The 19,392-nt window shown below is 42.7% G+C and overlaps 2 protein-coding genes across 2 annotated transcripts in view; both read right to left on the reverse strand.

The window, feature by feature from the left end:
* The window catches only part of XXYLT1 (xyloside xylosyltransferase 1), a 156,251-nt gene extending 148,020 nt beyond the window's left edge, over window positions 1-8,231 (reverse strand). The window contains exon 1 of the mRNA XM_018567306.1: window positions 7,568-8,231. Within this exon, the coding sequence (XP_018422808.1) occupies window positions 7,568-8,035 (468 nt within the window). The 5' untranslated portion in view covers window positions 8,036-8,231. The remainder of the gene's footprint in view (window positions 1-7,567) is intronic.
* A 7,752-nt stretch (window positions 8,232-15,983) lies between these two features.
* Window positions 15,984-19,392, reverse strand: part of ACAP2 (ArfGAP with coiled-coil, ankyrin repeat and PH domains 2) — an 84,463-nt gene continuing 81,054 nt past the window's right edge. The window contains exon 23 of the mRNA XM_018567272.1: window positions 15,984-16,589. Coding sequence (XP_018422774.1) covers window positions 16,486-16,589 — 104 coding nt within the window. The 3' untranslated portion in view covers window positions 15,984-16,485. The remainder of the gene's footprint in view (window positions 16,590-19,392) is intronic.

Consider the following 19,392-nt stretch of genomic DNA (forward strand, 5'->3'; position numbering starts at 1 on the left):
ACGATCAACTGTTAGTGGTATTATAATAAAGTGGAAGCAACTGGGAACAGCAGCAACTCAGCCACGAAGTGGTAGGCCACGCAAAATGACAGAGCGGGGTCAGCGCATGCTAAAGAACACAGAAGTTGCCAAATGCATTGTGCCAAGTGTAAAGTTTGGTGGAGGGGGGATTATGCTCTGCTGCCCCTCCTGTGGTGGGCCCAGGACTGGCATCAAAGGTGTCACCGTGTAGAGGGGAGAGAGACAAGGAAACTGATGTCCTTCCTGCTGAATGAAACCGGAAGCGATGTTGATTTCATTACATCCAGTTTCTGAGCTGTCGTTTCCCAAATAGAGGGGCCAGGGATCTGTGCTTGATAAGCGGCAATGGGCTGTAAAGGTGACATTTAATAGAACCCTAAAGTATCCTTCAAGAGCACCTGTCATCGCTAAAGTGCTACTACTTAGAGGGCTTGTGAGCCCCCTACGAGATAGCAATAGCAATGATGTTAACCACTTGTCGTCCGCCCATTGTGAATACACGGGCGGACGGCAACCTCTTCCCAGCTGGTGAACGTACATGTACATGATTTATTTTTCTGGTAGCGTGTGCCTGTAAGGGAGCCCAACCCACTGGGAATGTAAACAGCTGTTACCGGCTGTTACATACAAGCGTTCGGCTGGCTCTTCAGCTGGCCGATCGCTTGTATGACACTAAGAAACGTGCGCCCCCCTCAGCTGCCATGCTCCCCCCTCCAACACTGCTGCCAATTATCCCGGGCTCCGCTGTCCCCCCTGTGGGCCCGGGAGTGGCACAGTGGCTGTTTCCAGTGATGAGTGAGGAGAGATCAGCATTTCCCCACCTCTGATCTCTCCTCTCTCTAAAGGTGGAAGTGATGTGTATTACATCACTCCTGCCTTTAGCTGTCATTTCTCTGGCTGCTACAGTGCGTTCCAGTGCTGCTTGCTCTATTATTTGCGTTTGCAGTGGGACAGAACGCAGGCAAAGTTTTGCCATGCGTCTGATCGCACTGCAAGCAGGGGGGGAGTGGAAGCGGTGCCATTGAATTCAATGCACCGCCACACCCCCTCCCGCCCCAGAACGCAGGGGGAAGTTTTGTGAGGGATTGCGGTGCGTTCCAGCAGCTACCGCTCTGGAACGCACCGCATTCGGTGTGAACAAGCCCTTACTAAAACATTGGGTTTGATAAACAGTTGCACTTTTATCATGCCAAATAAAATTTGCAACTGCTGCCATTTTATTGTACAGGGTCTCTGCTTTCAGGAAATAGATCATTCTAGGGTGTATATCATGCCTAAAATTTGTATTTAACATATATGAAAAAAAAAACACCACTAAACGCCTCTGACAGCGAAAGAGTTAAAGCCAACGGCACCCATAAAACCAGCCATGTTTTCCTTCGCCATTGTCTTCAATGCATTTCAACAAAATGTGCCAAATTTTCGTCAATGGGGAAACTCCCAATTTCTGCTCATACCTAATTGTAACACGTCAGAAATGTATTCAAGCAGTAACGTTACTGACATGTTTGCTTTGAAATATTTTGGTCTGTGTTGCTATTGGAGAATTCCCCTCACTTCCTTTCTGGTAAAACGTTGTCAGCAGGACAGGAACTGTGGGGAATCTGTCTAATGGTGCCCTGGATAGCAGTAAAGACCAGACAGGGGTTCTAACTTCTCTCCACTCTATCCAAAACCAACAAAAAATGGTTTGACTTGTCATACTGTACACCTTAAAGTAGTATTGAACTCTCAAACCTTTTTCAATAAGGAATACAGATCCAACAAATATACATTGTCCAGCAAAGTATTTTCCTTTTATTGGCCAAGCTCTTACAGTCATCTAGGGGAAGTTATCAAAACTGGAGCAGACAAAATCTGGAGCAGCAGTGCAAGGCCACCAATCAGATTCTCTCTTTCATTTTCATATCTTTACTGAACAAACTGAAGAGAGAAGCTGATTGGTTGCCATATGCATCTGATCCAGATTGTTTGCTCCAGTTTTGATAAATTCCCTCCTCTATGTTTCCAAGCGGCTGGCTCCAACTCTCTCAGCTCGGCTTCCCTGAACTTTCTGTACAGTACAAGATCACAATGGACTAGCATGGAGAAGGAAGGAAGCAAGAGCAAGGAGCTGGGGAGTAGTTTGCCTTGCTGTGATTAAGGAAACACACACAGCTTACTAGCACACGCAAGGGTGACTGTCTAGCACTCTGCTTGAGAAAGGTGTCACTCTAGAACAGGATATCGGGGCCAATGATCAGGGGACCAGCTGATTCTGCAGGAAACTAAAACTTTTAAACATCAAGGAGCAGCATCCATTGTAAGTTATTTATTCAGCATTTGAAACAGTTTAAAAATATTGTAACTTTGGTATCACTTTAACTCCAACCAGAACCTTTTTTGCAAAGTCTGGAGGAAGGTTCTTATCTTTCACTATTGTTCTAAAAAAGGTGTTTCTATTGTATTATCTGCCCTCCTGGTTACAGAGACCTTCCCTCACTTCTTGCTTTGTGTGACACTAATAAAATAGAAAGGTGTTAAGTGGCCCTAAAATGATTCCTAAACCTAATGTACATGATGTATGTAGTGAAAGAAGGGGTATGATGTATAGCTCTGTGTTATAATGGTGTGTATGTTACGTATGTGCATGGATGAGTTTTTTGTGTATTTTTAAATTATTTATAATTCTTTAACTTCACTTAATTACTGCCACAAGGTGGTATTAAGCCTCCTGGTGACAGTATTAGACCCTCTTTATGGAGACATCAGGGGTCTAAATGTCTCCACTTTCTGCTGGAGAGAAAAACTGACAACACAAAGTCCTCAATCTTCTCCACTGCTTACCAGCACATGATCGGATTAAGAGACATCATTTAAGGTAAGTCCCTACAGCAGGATTGGGAAGTGGGGGGGAAAAAATTTGACCTTAAAGGAGAACTATGGGGTTAGGGCTTTTCCCCATAGTTCTCCTAAGGGTAACGGGAGGACACAAACTAGCATCCTCCCGTCACCCAAAGCTCAGTATACCGCAAGCTACAACTCGCGGTATACTGAGACGCCGCAGCCGGAAAGGATCCCGGCAATGCTGTCTGGATCCACCAAGCTGCGTGAGTGACAGCTGGCTCTGCCTATCTAGAGGCAGAGCCAGATGTACCCTCCCCCGTCCGCTCCGCCAGTAAGCGCTGAAGGATCGGACAGGGGAGGGGGGGAATCCCTGTAGGGAGCCGTGAGTGACAGTCACGGCTCTCTGCACGGATAGATAGAGAAGTGAGCGAGCGACAGTATGTGTTCGCTCACTTCCCGATGTACTGAGCCGACCTGTGACAGCTTCATTGTCACAGGTCGGCTCAGATTATGAGGCAGAGTGAAAATCACTCGCCTCATAATTCTCCTTTAATGTCACTTTAAGTGAAATCAACAAAAGTCAATTTATTAATGGAGTACTGTCATTCAAGTACAAGCGCTTTCGGGGCCGAGCCTGATGAAAGAGACCCTGTGCGGCCCCGAAAGCGCTTGTACTGGAATGACAGTACTCCATTATTAAGTTGACTGATTTCACTTAAATGGTGTGGTGGTGACATCCTTATACAAAGTTTTGCTATAGGCTCATGGTGAGTAAGGGTCCCTTCACACCACTGCACTATGGTGTGTCACCGCACACACATTAACATGCAGTATGTTGTTGAATAGGCTACCAATGCACCACAATGTACAACACTCCTAAAACCAGACAAGAGCCTTTAGGAAACAGACCACACCACAATGCAAAAATAGTTTCCATCGGTCTGTTTGGTGCACTAAAATTCACGTGTTGGGATGTTTGGCAAGGTGCGTTGGTAGTGTAATATATACCCGCAAAGTCTACTGGCCCCATGTGCGGCAGACAATTTCCCTAGGCCATAACTAAAGTGTGGCCAGGTTGTAGACATTCAAATATTCACAGGTCCTTAACAAGTAGTAAATGAGTATGAGTATGAAAACAAGCCATCACTGACTTCTGTAGCTGAACACACTGTAGAGCAGGGGCGCCCACTATTTTTCGTCTGGAGATCTACTTTTCAAGTGACGAGCTCATTGAGATCTACCAACGAAAAAACACCTGCATTCAGGGGCGGGAGGGGGCGTAGGCTGCGCAGGCAGTCCCCTCGCCCAGTGTGATCGCCTGCATTAGTGCCTGTGTTCCAGTCCGATCTGCAAAAATGCTGCGAGCACTATTTTTGCAGATCGCACTGGACCGGAATGCAGGCACTAATGTGCCTGCGTTCCGAGTGCGGGCGATCGCACTGTGGGCGATGCCATTGACTTCAATACAGCTCCACACCCCCTCCAGAGAGTAATTCTCACTAAAATCCTAGCTTATGCTAGCACGGCGGCTCACCCTGCAACCCAACCCAAACCCGTCCCCTCCCCTTATGACTTGGAGGCAGCCCAGCCTTCTACTCACTAATGTAAACAGAGAGTAGATGCTCTATGAGCTAAGCTGATGTGAACACCGACTAACTTCTGTGTTTGTGCTGTGAACTTTTAGAATACACTGAACCAGAGTGCCTGAAGCTACTGGGGTCAGCGGAGGCTTGTTTTAAAGTAAACCGGTCCCCAGATTATGCACATATTTACATAATCTAAACATTTTAAAACATGCCCTCCTTCTAAAAAACACTTTAAAACATGCCCGCATTCACCTCTGTAGTTACAGACATTGCGGAAATATTTATCTTCAAAGTTACAGAAGCATTACAATCTTTGTTTTTTCCCTATTACTTTCTATTGCATCAGAATCTTGGCAGGCAGGCAACCCACTACTGAAATCCCAGGATACAGCTAACTTCAGAACACTCATTGTCTCCTCATCTCCATAACACAAGGAAGATATCCCTATGGAGAAGGGAGAGAGAGCACTCAGAAGACATCACAAAAGGTCAGGCACTCCCAGGGTAAAACAACTGGCCTGGAAAACCACAATCCAGTCGATTTGTACCTCCTCTAAGGAACCAAGACAGGGAAAGTCTGTCATGGTCAGTTAGGGCCAACAGAAATAACATTTTTCCCCAATCCAATATTGTTCAACCAGAGTGGGCAAACATTCTCTGATGGCAGCTTTTGATATTTAGGGCTCATACACATAGAGCATGGTGGGATCACCTGGAAAAATAAGAAAAATCCTGGAAAAAAGATCATATCTAAGGACTGATAAACTGCAAAATATTATTTTTGTTTTGTTCCTGGGTTTAGATTTAGATGTTACATTTACCTCTTTCTTGGTAATATACCTGAGGTTTCAACCAAATTCCCTTTATCTGGTGGTTGCTGGGAAATTTCCAGTGGATAAGAGGATGCTCTGTTGGGCCATTGACCAATAGTTAGATACATTTGTCATAACGGTAGCATAATCCTAGACGAAGAACCTACACTAGTCACAGCTACACTATATTGCCAAACGTATTGGGGCGCCTGCTTTACACGCGCATAAACTTTAATGGCATCCCAGTCTTAGTCTGTAGGGTTCAATATTGAGTTGGCCCACCCTTTGCAGCTATAATAGCTTCCACTCTTCTGGGAAGGCGTCCACAAGGTTTAGGAGTGTGTCTATGAGAATGTTTGACCATTCTTCCAGAAGCGCATTTGTGAGGTCAGGTACTGATGTTGGACGAGAAGGCCTGGCTCGCAGTCTCCCCTCTAATTCATCCCAAAGGTGTTCTATCGGGTTGAGGTCAGGACTCTGTGCAGGCCAAACAAGTTCCTCCACCCCAAACTCGCTAATCCATGTCTTTATGGACCTTGCTTTGTGCACTGGTGCGCAGTCATGTTGGAACAGGAAGGGGCCATCCCCAAACTGTTCCCACAAAGTCGGGAGCATGAAATTGTCTAAAATGTCTTGGTATGCTGATGCCTTAAGAGTTCCCTTCACTGGAACTAAGGGGCCGAGCCCAACCCCTGAAAGACAACCCTACACCCTAACCCTCCCTCCACCAAACTTTACACTTGGCACAATGCAGTCAGGTAAGTACCGTTCTCCTGGCAACCGCTAAACCTAGACATGTCCATCAGATTGCCAGACAGAGAAGTGTGATTCATCACTCCAGAGAGCAAGTCTCCACTTCTCTAGAGTCCAGTGGTGGTGGTGTGCTTTACACCACTGCATCTGACGCTTTGTGATGTAAGGCTTGGATGCAACTGCTCGGCCATGGAAACCCATTCCATGAAGCTCTCTACGCACTGCTGTTATACCAATCTGAAGTTTGGAGGTCTGTCGCTTTTGACTCTGCAGACAGACGGTGAATTCTGCGCACTGTGCACTTCAGCATGCGCTGGCCCCGCTCTGTCATTTTACGTGGCCTATCACTTCATGGCTGAGTTGCTGTTGTTCAGAGTTGCTTCCACTAACAGTTGACCGTGGAATATTTAGTAGCAAGGAGTCTGCATGCCTAGGTGCTTGATTTTCTACACCTGTGGCCATGGGGGTGATTGGAACACCTGAATCCAATGATTTGGAGGAGTGTCCCAATACTTTTGGCAATATAGTGTATGTATGTGACCATTAACCCCTTGGTTCCCACCTTATACTTGAAGCTGACTACCAGTAGAAGGTCCAGCATGCCTAGGTTATAGATATATGTATGTGACCATACTAGAAGCTGGCTCCCTGTAGAAGGTCGAGCCTGCCTAGGTTATCGATATATGTATATGTGGCCATTATTCCAAGGTGTCCCCTTGGTTCCCACCTTAAACTAGAAGCTGGCTCCCTGTAGCAGGTAAAGACTGCCTAGGTTATAGATATATGTAAGTGACCATTATTCCAAGGTGTCCTCTTGGTTCCCACCTTATATTTGAAGCTGACTACCAGTAGAAAGTCCAGCCTGCCTAGGTTATAGATATATGTATCTGACCATTATTCCAAGGTGTCACTTCCCACCTTATACTTGAAGCAGGCTCCCTGTAGAAGGTCCAGCCTGCCTAGGTTATAGATATATGTATGTGCCCATTATTCCAAGGTGTCCCCTTGGTTCCCACCTTATACTTGAAGCTGGCTCCCTGTAGAAGGTCCAGCCTCCCTAGGTTATAGATATATGTGACCATTATTCCAAGGTGTCAATTCCCACCTTATACTTGAAGCTGGCTCCCTGTAGAAGGTCCAGCCTGCCTAGGTTATAGATATATGTATATAACCATTATTCCAAGGTGTCACTTCCCACCTTATACTTGAAGCTGACTACTAGTAGAAGGTCCAGCCTGCCTAGGTTATAGATATGTGACCATTATTCCAAGGTGTCACTTCCCACCTTATACTTGAAGCTGGCTCCATGCAGAAGGTCCAGCCTGCCCAGACTATAGATATATGTATGTGACCATTATTCCAAGGTGTCACTTACCACCTTATACTTGAAGCTGGCTCCCTGTAGAAGGTCCAGCCTGCCCGGACTATAGATATATGTATGTGACCATTATTCCAAGGTGTCACTTCCCACCTTATACTTGAAGCTGGCTCCCTGTAGAAGGTCCAGCCTGCCCAGACTATAGATATATGTATGTTACCATTATTCCAAGGTGTCCCATTGGTTCCCACCTTATACTTGAAGCTGGCTCCCTGTAGCAGGTCCCTCAGCACCGTCTTTCCGGTCTCTTTGCTCGGTTCGTCTGACACAAAATGCAGGCTGAGCACCTCAGTGCTCTCAAACTTGCCATACTTGACCAGGGAGCTGAGAGCCACCTGAAACTTTTCCTTCAGCCCCGGGCTCCTGTCCACCTTGGTGAACATCATGAGCAGGTGATAGTCCTGCACGTCGCGGCTCTCCAGGTTCTTGCTTTTGCCTTCGCCCATCTTCAGTTCGGATGAGGAAGCAGACAAGTCCAGGTCTGGGCTGAGATTCTGACCAGCGATGTTCTCCTTTAGCCTCCTGGTGGTGCTGGAGAAATTCTCCTTCCCCGAGCCTAGGTAATAGAAGGCGAACACTGCCAAGGCTGCCAGGAAAAGCAGCACCGCCTGATAGGACCTCATGGCGATGATCCTAGCCACCAGCTGTGCTATAGTCATGCCGGGCACCAGCGTCCTGCCACACTTCCTATACCCATTGCCAATCCACCGATGAGCAACAGGGGGAAGCCATGCTGAATGTACGAGGAAGATGAGACGATGGATGTTGCAAATAACCAATCGCCGACGAACCCGCCTCTTTCCAACCAGCTAGAATTGAGCGGATTGGCTGAGTTGTAAAGGAGACTTGTTGTGGTTGGCAGGCGCTCAGCTGCTCTGTCTGCTCGCACTTGTTCAAAATCCAGAAGGGATTGTATGAGGAGGAGATTCACGTGCCATAGTCCGGAGCAGTGTGTGTAATAAAATCATTGCAATGGCTTCCAGACTGTAGTCAACAGAATGATAATGCTCTCCACGGGACAGGAAATATGCAATAAACGGTGACTTGTTAACTTGCTGGGGAGTAAAATCAGATAGGATCTGGAGCAGTTACCCATAGCAACCAAACATTGTCTCTCTTCAGTTAATCTTTGAAAATGAAAGATAAAAGCTAATTGGTTGTCCAAGGCATCCATTCCATATTCTGTCTGCTACACTTTAAAAAAAAATTCCCCTCATTGTGTTCTAGCTGGAAAACATTGCACCTGTAGCCTCTAAACACACCTCTTACATTTCTAAGATAGGAAAATGTACATCTCATTTTAGCGCAAATTATTAAGTGAAGGGCACACCCATGCAAATCATAAAAAAAACCTGCAAAAATAATCAATTAAAGTCCATCTCCATCAATAAAAAAAAATCTTGCAGTGGCACAGCAAGGGTTAAAGTAGAGCTGAAGCCCAAACCCTTTTTTTTATTATTTTGGATAAAGTAAGGGAGAGTTATAACCCACAAGCTTGTTTTTTTGTTGCCCCTGTGTCCCACTGTGGAGATTTCCCTTAAAGGAGAACTATGAGGCGAGTGAAAATCACTCATCCTCATAGTTCGAGCCGACGAAGCTGTAGCTCGCGATATGCTGAGCTTTGGGTCATGGGAGGACGCTAGTGTATGTCCTCCCGTGACCCTCAACAGAACTATGGGGAAAAACACATCCCATTGTTCTCTTTTAATTTCCTATCCAATAGCCACAACAGAAAGTGAGAGGAAATCCCTTTAAAGAGAAGGAAATCCCTGGTGGTCAGCAGAACTAGTGTCCCCATTAGAAGATTTCCCCTCTATTCCTATTTGATGACCACCCAAAATGTGGGATTTTCTTTCACTTTCAGTGATAACAGTCACCAAGACAAATAGAGGGGTGAATCTTTCTAACAGGGACACTGACAGGTGTACTAGTCCCTCGCCACTCTTTGGCCTCAGTTGTACTCTAACAGTCTTTTTTGTCTAGGGGTATGGTGAAGAGGACTTTTACTTACTGAACCCTGATCCCCTGGGGGATGGCACTCACCCCTCTTCCCTACATTCAGGGCTAGTGGATTGTCCCTTGGTGTCCTTGCGTACAATGCAGGTCTATGTGCCCTGGATTAGACGTGATGACATCAGCAGGCCTCCAACCTACAGAGCACAGGGGAAAAAGAAGAGGCTGCGCGCATCGGTCTTATAGCCCGCAGGAGCGGGGATCAGGTAAGTAAAGCTGGCCTGTACACATTTTGGCTGGCTGGTTCTTCATAAAACAGCCAAAATTAATTCAGAAGGTAGCCCTGTCAAAACCTTTCTGTCCATCCCCCTGTGATCAGGACATTGAAGGAGCTGATTACAAAGTTTGCCAATTGGCTGAAAAAGATGGAATTTAGCAACGATTCATTCCGGATGATTGTGAGGTAAAATGTACTGCATATGCTAGGTGTGAAAGACAAATACACAGCTAATTGGATCTCCTATATCTCTCCCTGAATTTTAGGTATGTGAAGTCATTGTTATGCTACAAGTAAAAAGTCACTCGCACTACATTGCAATTTACAGTCAATCTCCTTTATTGGCCATCGTGATGTCACATTACTAAAGCCTTGATCCAGTCCAGAGTGCAATGGGATCTACTACATCTTGGGTCACTGTTATGCTGGCACCTGAAAAGTCCCATTTATGATTTTATGGGGGATGAGATGCCAGGGATGAAGGACGTCTTCAGAAAGCTTTCACACCCGAGTAGGCCGTTGAGTCACAGCAGAAGTAAAGAAGCTTCAGCAAATCAGTTGAATGTTACCGAGTCCAGATCATGTATGAAATTGGTGAAATGAGGAGATGGGGTGTAAAGTACTACAACATGAACATCGGAGGATCAGTAGGGGCAGAAATTAAATGTTAACTATTTCCAATGCATGTTTAAGGCATTTAAGCAGTATAAAAACAAGAGTATAGGAGGAACCACATCAACTTTATGTGAAACTGCAAAGCTAGATTGGTGAATATTGGAGTCAATATCCATCCTCTCAAATGACTATGGGATTCTTGGGGCACCCCATAGCACCTAGACTGAAATGTTTTGGGCCATGTAGTACGGTATTACAATTAAAGTGAGTGAAGCTGTTTATTTTGCCCCATGTCTTCCCTCACTTAAATCCCTAAAGTCTCAAAGTAGACTTTTACCCCATTTCACTAAAAATCAGCATTCAGCTCTGCATGCTGATATGAATTAATCTTACATTCATTAGTTAAATAAACATATTTTTCATTAGGCATTAGTGATGTAGCCCATGCCTAAGACATGCATGGTAAGGTTACATCATTGTACATTGCTGGGAACTCATCTATAAACTGCATAATCTCACGAGATCTCAGGGAAAGGGATTTTGCCCTTGAGATTATGTGCATGGTCCCTTGTCCTAGTCACATGTTCCAGAGTTCCAGAAAATAAAGAGAGATGCAATAATCTGCCCTTAGTAAGAAATGGCCACTGTGAGAAGAATGGGGAGGAAAAGAAAAACAAAGTATGCAAAGAAAAGCCTGCAGTGATCTATAAGTATCTGTTTACATAGTGACATAGTATTTGAGGTTGAATAAAGACATAAGTCCATGAAGACCAACCTATTGCTGATGTGTGCGTATGTCCATGTATCATCTCATTCTTAGCAGTACCTGTACCCCTGTATATAACGGTACCTCAGGAAATCGTCCAATAGCTTCTTGAACGATTCCACACTCTTAGCTGAAATCACTGCCGTTGGCAGTGAGTTCCAGACCCTAACCGTTCTAACTGTGAAGAACCCCCTTCGCCCCTTGTGCTGGAATTTTTTTCCCTCCAATTTTAGGTGGTGGCCTCTAGTTTTGTAGATTGCCATTACTAAACATTTTTATAGCTGCCTTTGTTGGAATTTTAAAGATATGGGTAAAGTTCCTCTAAGTTCTCTGGCACTTTGACAATAGTTACACTAAGCCAGACAAGCAGGTATTCAAAAGAACATCCAAAGCACCCAAAAAAAGTGTTGCAGCATGTTATGGTTGATTACTTTGACAGCTCAGGAAAGCTAAAGGATGCACCTCATCACGGGCAAGTAGATTGTAAAATGCCACTTTGAGCTGTATGATGAAAAGGAAAACAAAAAACAAAAACCTTTTAGAGCATTTACCCTTTTCTGGCCCACCCATTTCCCCAGCAATTCCATATAGATCATACCTGCCTGCAACCCAACTACTTCAAGATCTTCACTACCAGACCCTACAAACCCTCTCTCAGAATCTTCTCTAATTGTGCTACCTGTGTAGCGCTGATCAACAGGCTGAGGGGCTTCCCATAGGCTGATTTGGAGATTGCCAGAGAGGGGCTGTGAGGCACAATAAAGATATCACAGGACTTGGGTTACAGGCAAGTATAAATTAATATCAAATGAATGAAGAGGGTAGTGGTCCAAAAAAGAAAACAGACACTAGGGCACTTATTGTCTCTTTTAGGCAAGGAAAATAACAGTAGTTTCCTACTCCTATACACGTCAGTCCCCACAGTCTGCAGAGAACAGAACATCAAAGTACATGTCATTTTCTTCATTGGCTATAATAAAAAAAAGATACAAAATACTGGTGTCATATACAAGTTTTTTTTTATTGAGATTGCATATTCTTCTTGCAGTGTACAAATTAATTGATCAAATATTTACAATTGTTACACAATGTACATTTTCAGCTAATGCAGGTTCTCTTGTTCGAGTCAACAAAAATAAGACTACATTCAAGTTCAACTTACAAAAATGATTACAATAAAACTTGATATGTATGACATTCATTATATTTTATGGAAGGAATATTGCAATGAAAATATCGTATCAATCAAACAGCAAAGTTTATTCTGGTGGAAAATATTGCACTTGAAAACAGTCATTGCAGAAAGCACGGCGCAAAGTAGCAAAAGTACTCATTCACAATTATATACAATACAGAAAACAAATGATTTTCAAGCCTGTTTTGTGTTGTGGGTACATTCGAAGATGCAAGTGACCTTAGCACTACAGCAATCAAAGTTCAATTGCATTACACTCCCTTGGCTTTTATGTCTAGTAAAAGTGACAATGTACTTATTATTAATTTGTTTTATGGAAGGAGGAGGAAATGACATTTCACTTTTGAACTGATGCTAGCAGGTATACAATATCTTTTTGTAATGTCTTTTATGGACTGTTACAGTGAGTTTCCAGCAAGAGTTACCACCTCAGCCCCCATCATGACAGATATTAAGAGCTGAAGTTGGCATTCATTTTGAGCCGTTGGTGGCATCCAGGTCAACAAACTAATTGTAAAGCGCAAGGAGCCGGGCAGAAAAAAAGGCGCCCGAACATAGACTGCAGCCACTGTTCATGTATTCTAACAGCAGCGGGTGCTGGCTGTCAGAATACAACAGCTGGACTGAACAAACCGTGTAGGACCTCTTGTAATGAAATGTGGCCTCAGGCAGTAGCTTCTAAATGTTACTGATTCTACTCATAACCCCCAGAACAGTGAGAATAGACAGTGAGTGATCATACCTTCCTTCTGCTGCCTCCTGTTAGGTGTCCATGTTGAGTATATATAGGGACAGGTAGTAGTTATAAAAAAACTATCAACTACAGCTCATGTTGGCTACTCTCCTGCTCTACCTTCAAGAAAAAGACCAGCAAAAAGAAGCAGCAAAAGAGGGACTCGTTGGGGTCTATTTATAAACAATATGTAGAGTCATACATCTGGCGAAACTCTGTGAACATTCATTCTGTGCGAAAGGAGGCAAAGGCGAGCATTCTTTGTGAAATCAAATGTAATATTAGGAAAATACTGCCTTGTGGCCACTAGATGGAGCTGAAAGGCACAGGAAATAAATAGCTCTTTCCTATCCTCCTCAGTGCTACCTAATGGCCATAATGCATTATTTCCCTAATATTACATTTGCTTTAAAAAGAAAATATACTAAAGTAAAGTGTACATTTGTTTTTGCCTCCAGTCTCACAGAATGGATGCTCACAGGAGTTTCACAGAACGAATGGCTCTTTGGATAATTTATAAATAGACCCCTTTCTATTACTGTTGGGCAAGTGACTGATACACAGTGAACTACTGCTAGGAAAAAGGGATTGCTATACAGCTGTTTTAGCATGAACTAACTTCCTTAGTCTTTTTCTGTATACTCTACTTTCACTTTATTGACTGGGGCTGATGGAGTTATAGGCCATTATAGGCAATAACAAGCAGGCATACGTATAAACGATTTTGGTCACAATTCAAGACTGTTATGTGTTACAAAGAGTTACTTTGCAAGAGCAGACATGACTTATCAATTTTATGGCATTGGCAATGCCATCTACGCCGTTATGGGAAATCACACTGGCAGCACAATTTATTCTGAGGACAGTTTAACCAGCTTACGTACAGTTCCTTGATGTTTATCACATGGCAAATACATTTAATAGTTCTACATTCTGTGAGCAGTGCACATTTTTAGCTGACAAAAATATTCATACAAAAACATATGCTCTTTGCTTCTCACCAATACAACAAAGACTAAAATGTCAACTTCTAATACTGTCAGCATATGCATCGTGTACTATTTATCTATACAGCAATATTAACTTGAATGCTAAAATCAGATGTGCTTGTATCTAAAAGAATACCAAAACAAAAACCAGTATTATAATGTAAATAAATCAATAGCTTAAAAAGAAAATGTGTCAAACTGGATCACAATACATACAATGTAACCTCTATTTTTATAACTGGTACCCATTAAAAATACTGTATACTTTTAACTAATAAAAACAGTAAATGATCAGCAAAAATAAAAATAAAAAAACTGATCAAGACTTAGCCACACTACATAATGTGGTCGCTGCAAATTCATTTATAATCTGTATGAAAACGCAGATACTGGAAGAGTGTTATGAAAGGAAGAGATTTTCCACTTCAAAGCAATATGTGGACCCCGTATTCCAATGCCTTTCCCTGCAATATACACCTTCCCCCTAATGCTACTGGCTGCTATGGTTACATTTGAGAAGTCTAAGGACCAGATGTACTGCTACAGGACTGGCAGATCCAGGGAACAAATGCAGATCATTAAAGTACAGGTTACTTGATGAACAAGAGAGACGCCAAAGTCCTCTGCATTGATATTTCAAATTAGAAAGACGGAGCATTCTGCCCTGTAAACATAGGAGTTGTCAGTTGCCAGAGGGAGCTGTAACATAGGTAATGCTGGAAACTAGAACAAAGCTTTATTAAAATGTTGAGGAAACTAAAGACAATAGGAACTAAATGTTCTTGGGAGTCATACATTCTTCTTCTCAAAGCCATTAAAGACATAAAAATACATAGCTACTGAAATGCTTTGCCATTTGTTTCTCAACATTTAAAAACAGATCTTCTACTACATTGGATAGATCTTTCCAGCATTACTTGTATTACACCTTCTGGCGACTGATAGAGCTGCCCTGTTCACAGAGTAGAGCTCTATGCTTTCTTCTTCCTTATTTTACAAACACATTGGGAACAAGATATCAAGGTTCATCCATGTTAACATAGCATCTCCCTGGAAATACAGTGACTGAGTAGTACAAGAGGTGTAATGAGCGATTTAGAAACCTAGCAGAACATGTATAACAAGGTATACAAACAGTCAGAGTCATCTAAAACAGTTTGAAAATAAACCTGCCATGAGATGGCTGCTATGGTCTATAGTGGGTTTACAGTGACTCTACCACTTTAAAACAAAAAAGCAGGCTGCTGACAGATATGACGAACAGGCACCTACATTTGCCTCTGCACATACTTGAAGCAGCCTCCCAGCTTCCATTGCCCTGGCTCTGTACAAATGCCAGAGAGACCTGACCAGGCAAAGCTCCGACACTTACTGATAGTGTCAGAGCCTGTAATCGTATCCAGCTCCCATATACTGCTGTTGGCCCATCACTATGATGTTTATTGCCCTACTAGCCAACAGGCATGTGGTGTAGGCAAACCACATGTGGAAGTGCAAACTTAGAAACTACCAGAAAGTGCTAATGCTTTGCCTGATCAGGATGACCCAGGATTCAGGAAGAGAGGAGCATCAAATGCTACTGCAGATATGTGGGACATCTCTAGGTACCTACACCTTCTACCTGTCCCCAGTCTTTTTGGTTACTAAATTGGCATAATCTCTTTAAGCCCAATCCCAGCATACCAATGTTGGAGTAAGATATGTAGCTCAATTAAACTATTGTAAAGAAGGTATAACTGGACAACTAATTTATACTGGACCTGTAGGACAATGCCTGACATTTACATATATTTGTAATATATACAATCATTTTCCATATCTGCTTTGTAAAATCTAATTTGACAGCAATTTGTTTGCTACACAATGCAATACACAGCATTTGTTGTGCCCTTTTACACTGGCAGTTGGGCTTATGTGAAATTATATGACATTACAGTGTCAGTCATACATTGTTTAACGATGACAACATTTACTGCAGGTACACATCAATTAATAACTGCAGTAAATGAAAAATAAACTGTATACCTAATAGGAAGGCAATATATTGATTTGTTCTCATCTAAGTTCTAAGCCTAGTTTTCCATGGCATCCTACGATTACCTTCATCTAATGAAAGGTCTTATGAATTAGTGCAACACGGTCAAGGAAGGTGCAGAGTTCAGACTAAGAACTGTATGTATAACTTACAGAGTATAACACATAAAGCAGTCATTTATATTGGTCCTTTTTATATACAAAAAAAGGAAAGTATGGCAAAGAACCATTCATGGTCCCTACAGTACTGGAACCATAGTTAGGGCTAAAAATAATTTGTACATTCACTGTACACAAATTCTACAAAGTACTGTATATTTATCTCATGGCCTTAGCTCAATCACTGTTCTGCTTCTTATACATGACATTATTAAGCAGAAAAGTGATTTGCCCAGGAGGCTTAGCAGCAGTCTCTCCTTGATAAATGGAATGACGAGACCAATTAAACACTGGCTTGTAAAGCCCTAAGCCTGGGCTGTCAGGTAGTTCAATTGACCAGAATAGTTATAACTTTTTGAAGGTAAAGTTAAGGCATGTAGCATGAGGTTCATGACTTCCGGGAATCTGGATTCTGAAAGCGGTTCAGTTTTTCTGGATTGTTGGATGCCATATGGGAGAAATCTCTGAATATATCTTGGTATGTTTCATCCCCTGCAGAGAAAAACACAATTAGTTATACTGGTATACTTGCAAAATGATATACCCAGTTTATTAACTGTATAATACTGCTGGTATATGTATAAACCTGATATCTGTAACATAGACTGTAACTGCTTCTTACACCATAACGCAGGCAAAGGCAGCCAAGGACTATCTAAAAGTTTAGGAATGACAGGCCCCAGCAAGTTCAAAAGCCAATGACTAGCAGGTTATGCAGGGTCTTGTATTGTCTGAGCAATTGCAGGGCGGAAGCATGCCCCATCTACTGTAGGATAATATTCAGACCAATGGGACCAATTTATAAAAACAGGCGGAAATGAAAGTATGTGTTGGCCCATAGCAACCAATCAAATTGATCCTTTAATATCTCCACCATTTTGTAAGGTTCAGATGTAGAATTTGATTGGTTCTGTTTCTATTATGTAATACAGAAACCTTTTCATCCTCCAACATTAACAAATCAAGCCCAATGCAAATTACAAATGGGGAATACAATTAGTCAGACTGGATGACAAACGAATCATACAGACCTTTTTTTGCATGCATGAGCTCATAAAACTTACATACAAAGATCTATACCTGCTAGAAGACTCCATGCATCCAGGAAGATGAAAGGAAAGAGAAAAAGCAAAGTATCGTATATTTAAATATATAACTGATGATTTGTCTAGCTCAACAGGAAGAGAAAAAAAGAAGAAGTTCAGCAGGATGGAGCTGAAGCTACAGGAAAAACAATCTAATTCCATATAAACACTCGTCACTGTCCGCCCATTTCACCTAGAGTAGTACAAACTCTCCAAGTTATGTCAAAAGGAGTCTTAAACAATACAATTACAATGGTTTATAATCATTACTATTAATGGCTACAATATATAATAATAAAGTAAACTATCTAATAAATATATGATGGAATGACTTAAAGACACTGAACAGAAAACTTTTGTTGTTTGAAAGCTGAGACTAATTATACAGTTTGTAGAAACAACAACTGTATTAGCTGCTGCAATGATTCTTCCACTAATCAATTGAAAAATTTAAAAAGAAAATGGATATCTAAAAATTCATTTCGGAAAGGCAACAGATGAAAAAGTGGCAAACCAGGCGGAGGGCACACTCATCCACATATGGTGGTCGTGCCCACTCATCTCCCCCTTCTGGACGAAGTGCACGCTATCCTTAGGACCATCACGGGTATCTCCCTTGAGTTCTCCCCGGCACTTCTCCTCTTATACCACTTCACCACCCCCCCCACGCATATCTAAACACTCCTTGGTCATTCACTTGCTTAATGCAGCAAAAACTGTGATTCCCAGACATTGGAAGTCACCTCACCTCACCCACCATCAGTCAAGGAATGGCTCTTTCGAGTGGATATGGTGGCGAACATGGAAGAGCTCATTTCCTCTAGTAAAGACGACATGTCTCGCTACCTAAAGACCAGGACAGCATGGCATTTATTTAAGGATTCAGCCACCTACATTGCCCTCCTACAATAATTAGCCCCCTTTTTTCCTACTCCCTCCTCTCGCCTCACCACCACTCCCCTCTCTTTTCCTCCATCCCCCCCCACCTCTAACGCTACCTTACCTCACTCCCTACTCTTCATTCTTTTCCACTTTTTCTCCTCTCTGTTCTCATTCCTCCTCACAGGATATTCGGACGGAAGCCCCTTCCCTTTTCTCTTCTTCGTTCCTCTCTGACTCGACATTCCCGAGCTCCCCCCACTTTTTCTCTCCTTTCCTTCCTCCACTATCACCCTTACCATTCTCTTTATTCTCCCTCCTCTCTTCTCTTAGTCATCCATTTCACCGTCCCCGCCCTTCTTGTGTCTTCCCTTTCCCATTTTTTTTCCTTTTCTTTATATATTCCGACTCACCCCAAGCTCAGGGCCGTGTCCTATGGCCGTTTCCATTCACTGTAAAGTAGCCACCAAATGCTTCATCCATTTTACACCCACCATTGCCTACTAATACATTGAGAACCCTTTAGCATCACTACACTTCTCGCTCCTTCAGATAATTATTAACCTTTCATAGCGATACATTATGCCTTATTCTTTCCACCGTTTGGAACTTTGGCTATTCTTCACAATGGGGTGTGCCCTAACATACCACCCAACCTTCCCGGATTGTTTGTTATGTTTTTGTTCTGCTCTGTTTTACTGACCATTTGAAATTGTAATTAACCTGTAACTCTATGACTTCGCCAGAACAATAAAAACTTACTTGTGACAAAAAAAAAAAAAAAAAGTGGCAAGCAAATACTGCAATCATGTGAAGAACAAGCAAATGAGAACTTTGTTGTGCTAGACAAAGATATCCCCTTGTATAAAAAAATAATTTTCCAGTAACATTTTGGCATACTTTTTTTCCTTCTATAGTCTACTGAGGAATAGTAGTGCTAATCATGCAACTACTGCTGCAGATGTCATTGTTGGTGAAGACTCCATAGTTGTCAATTGTTCAGGGTGGATCTGTGGATATCATCAGGAGACATAAAGCAGGTTATGCTTGTTTCATCAGATCAGGGGGGGTCAGCAGTTATTATTTATTAGTCTAGTGTGAAGTCGTTATATTCACAATGGGTGGGCTTCCCATGGGTATAATTAGTACAAGGAGTAGGGACCTAGCAATGTCATCAGTAGTCTATAAGAGGGGCCCTGACTGCAGGTATCATCCATATTTTCCATGAGCCGATTTCACTGGTTGGCGAGTGGAGAAACAGATGTCATTCACATGGAGCATAGTGTTCCACAAATGACATTGGGGGGGGGGGGGGGGGGAGAGGTGCTTCA

Source organism: Nanorana parkeri, unplaced genomic scaffold (assembly GCF_000935625.1).
Source record: "Nanorana parkeri isolate BGI_ZX_2015 unplaced genomic scaffold, ASM93562v1 scaffold29, whole genome shotgun sequence".
Taxonomy (NCBI): Eukaryota; Metazoa; Chordata; class Amphibia; order Anura; family Dicroglossidae; genus Nanorana; species Nanorana parkeri.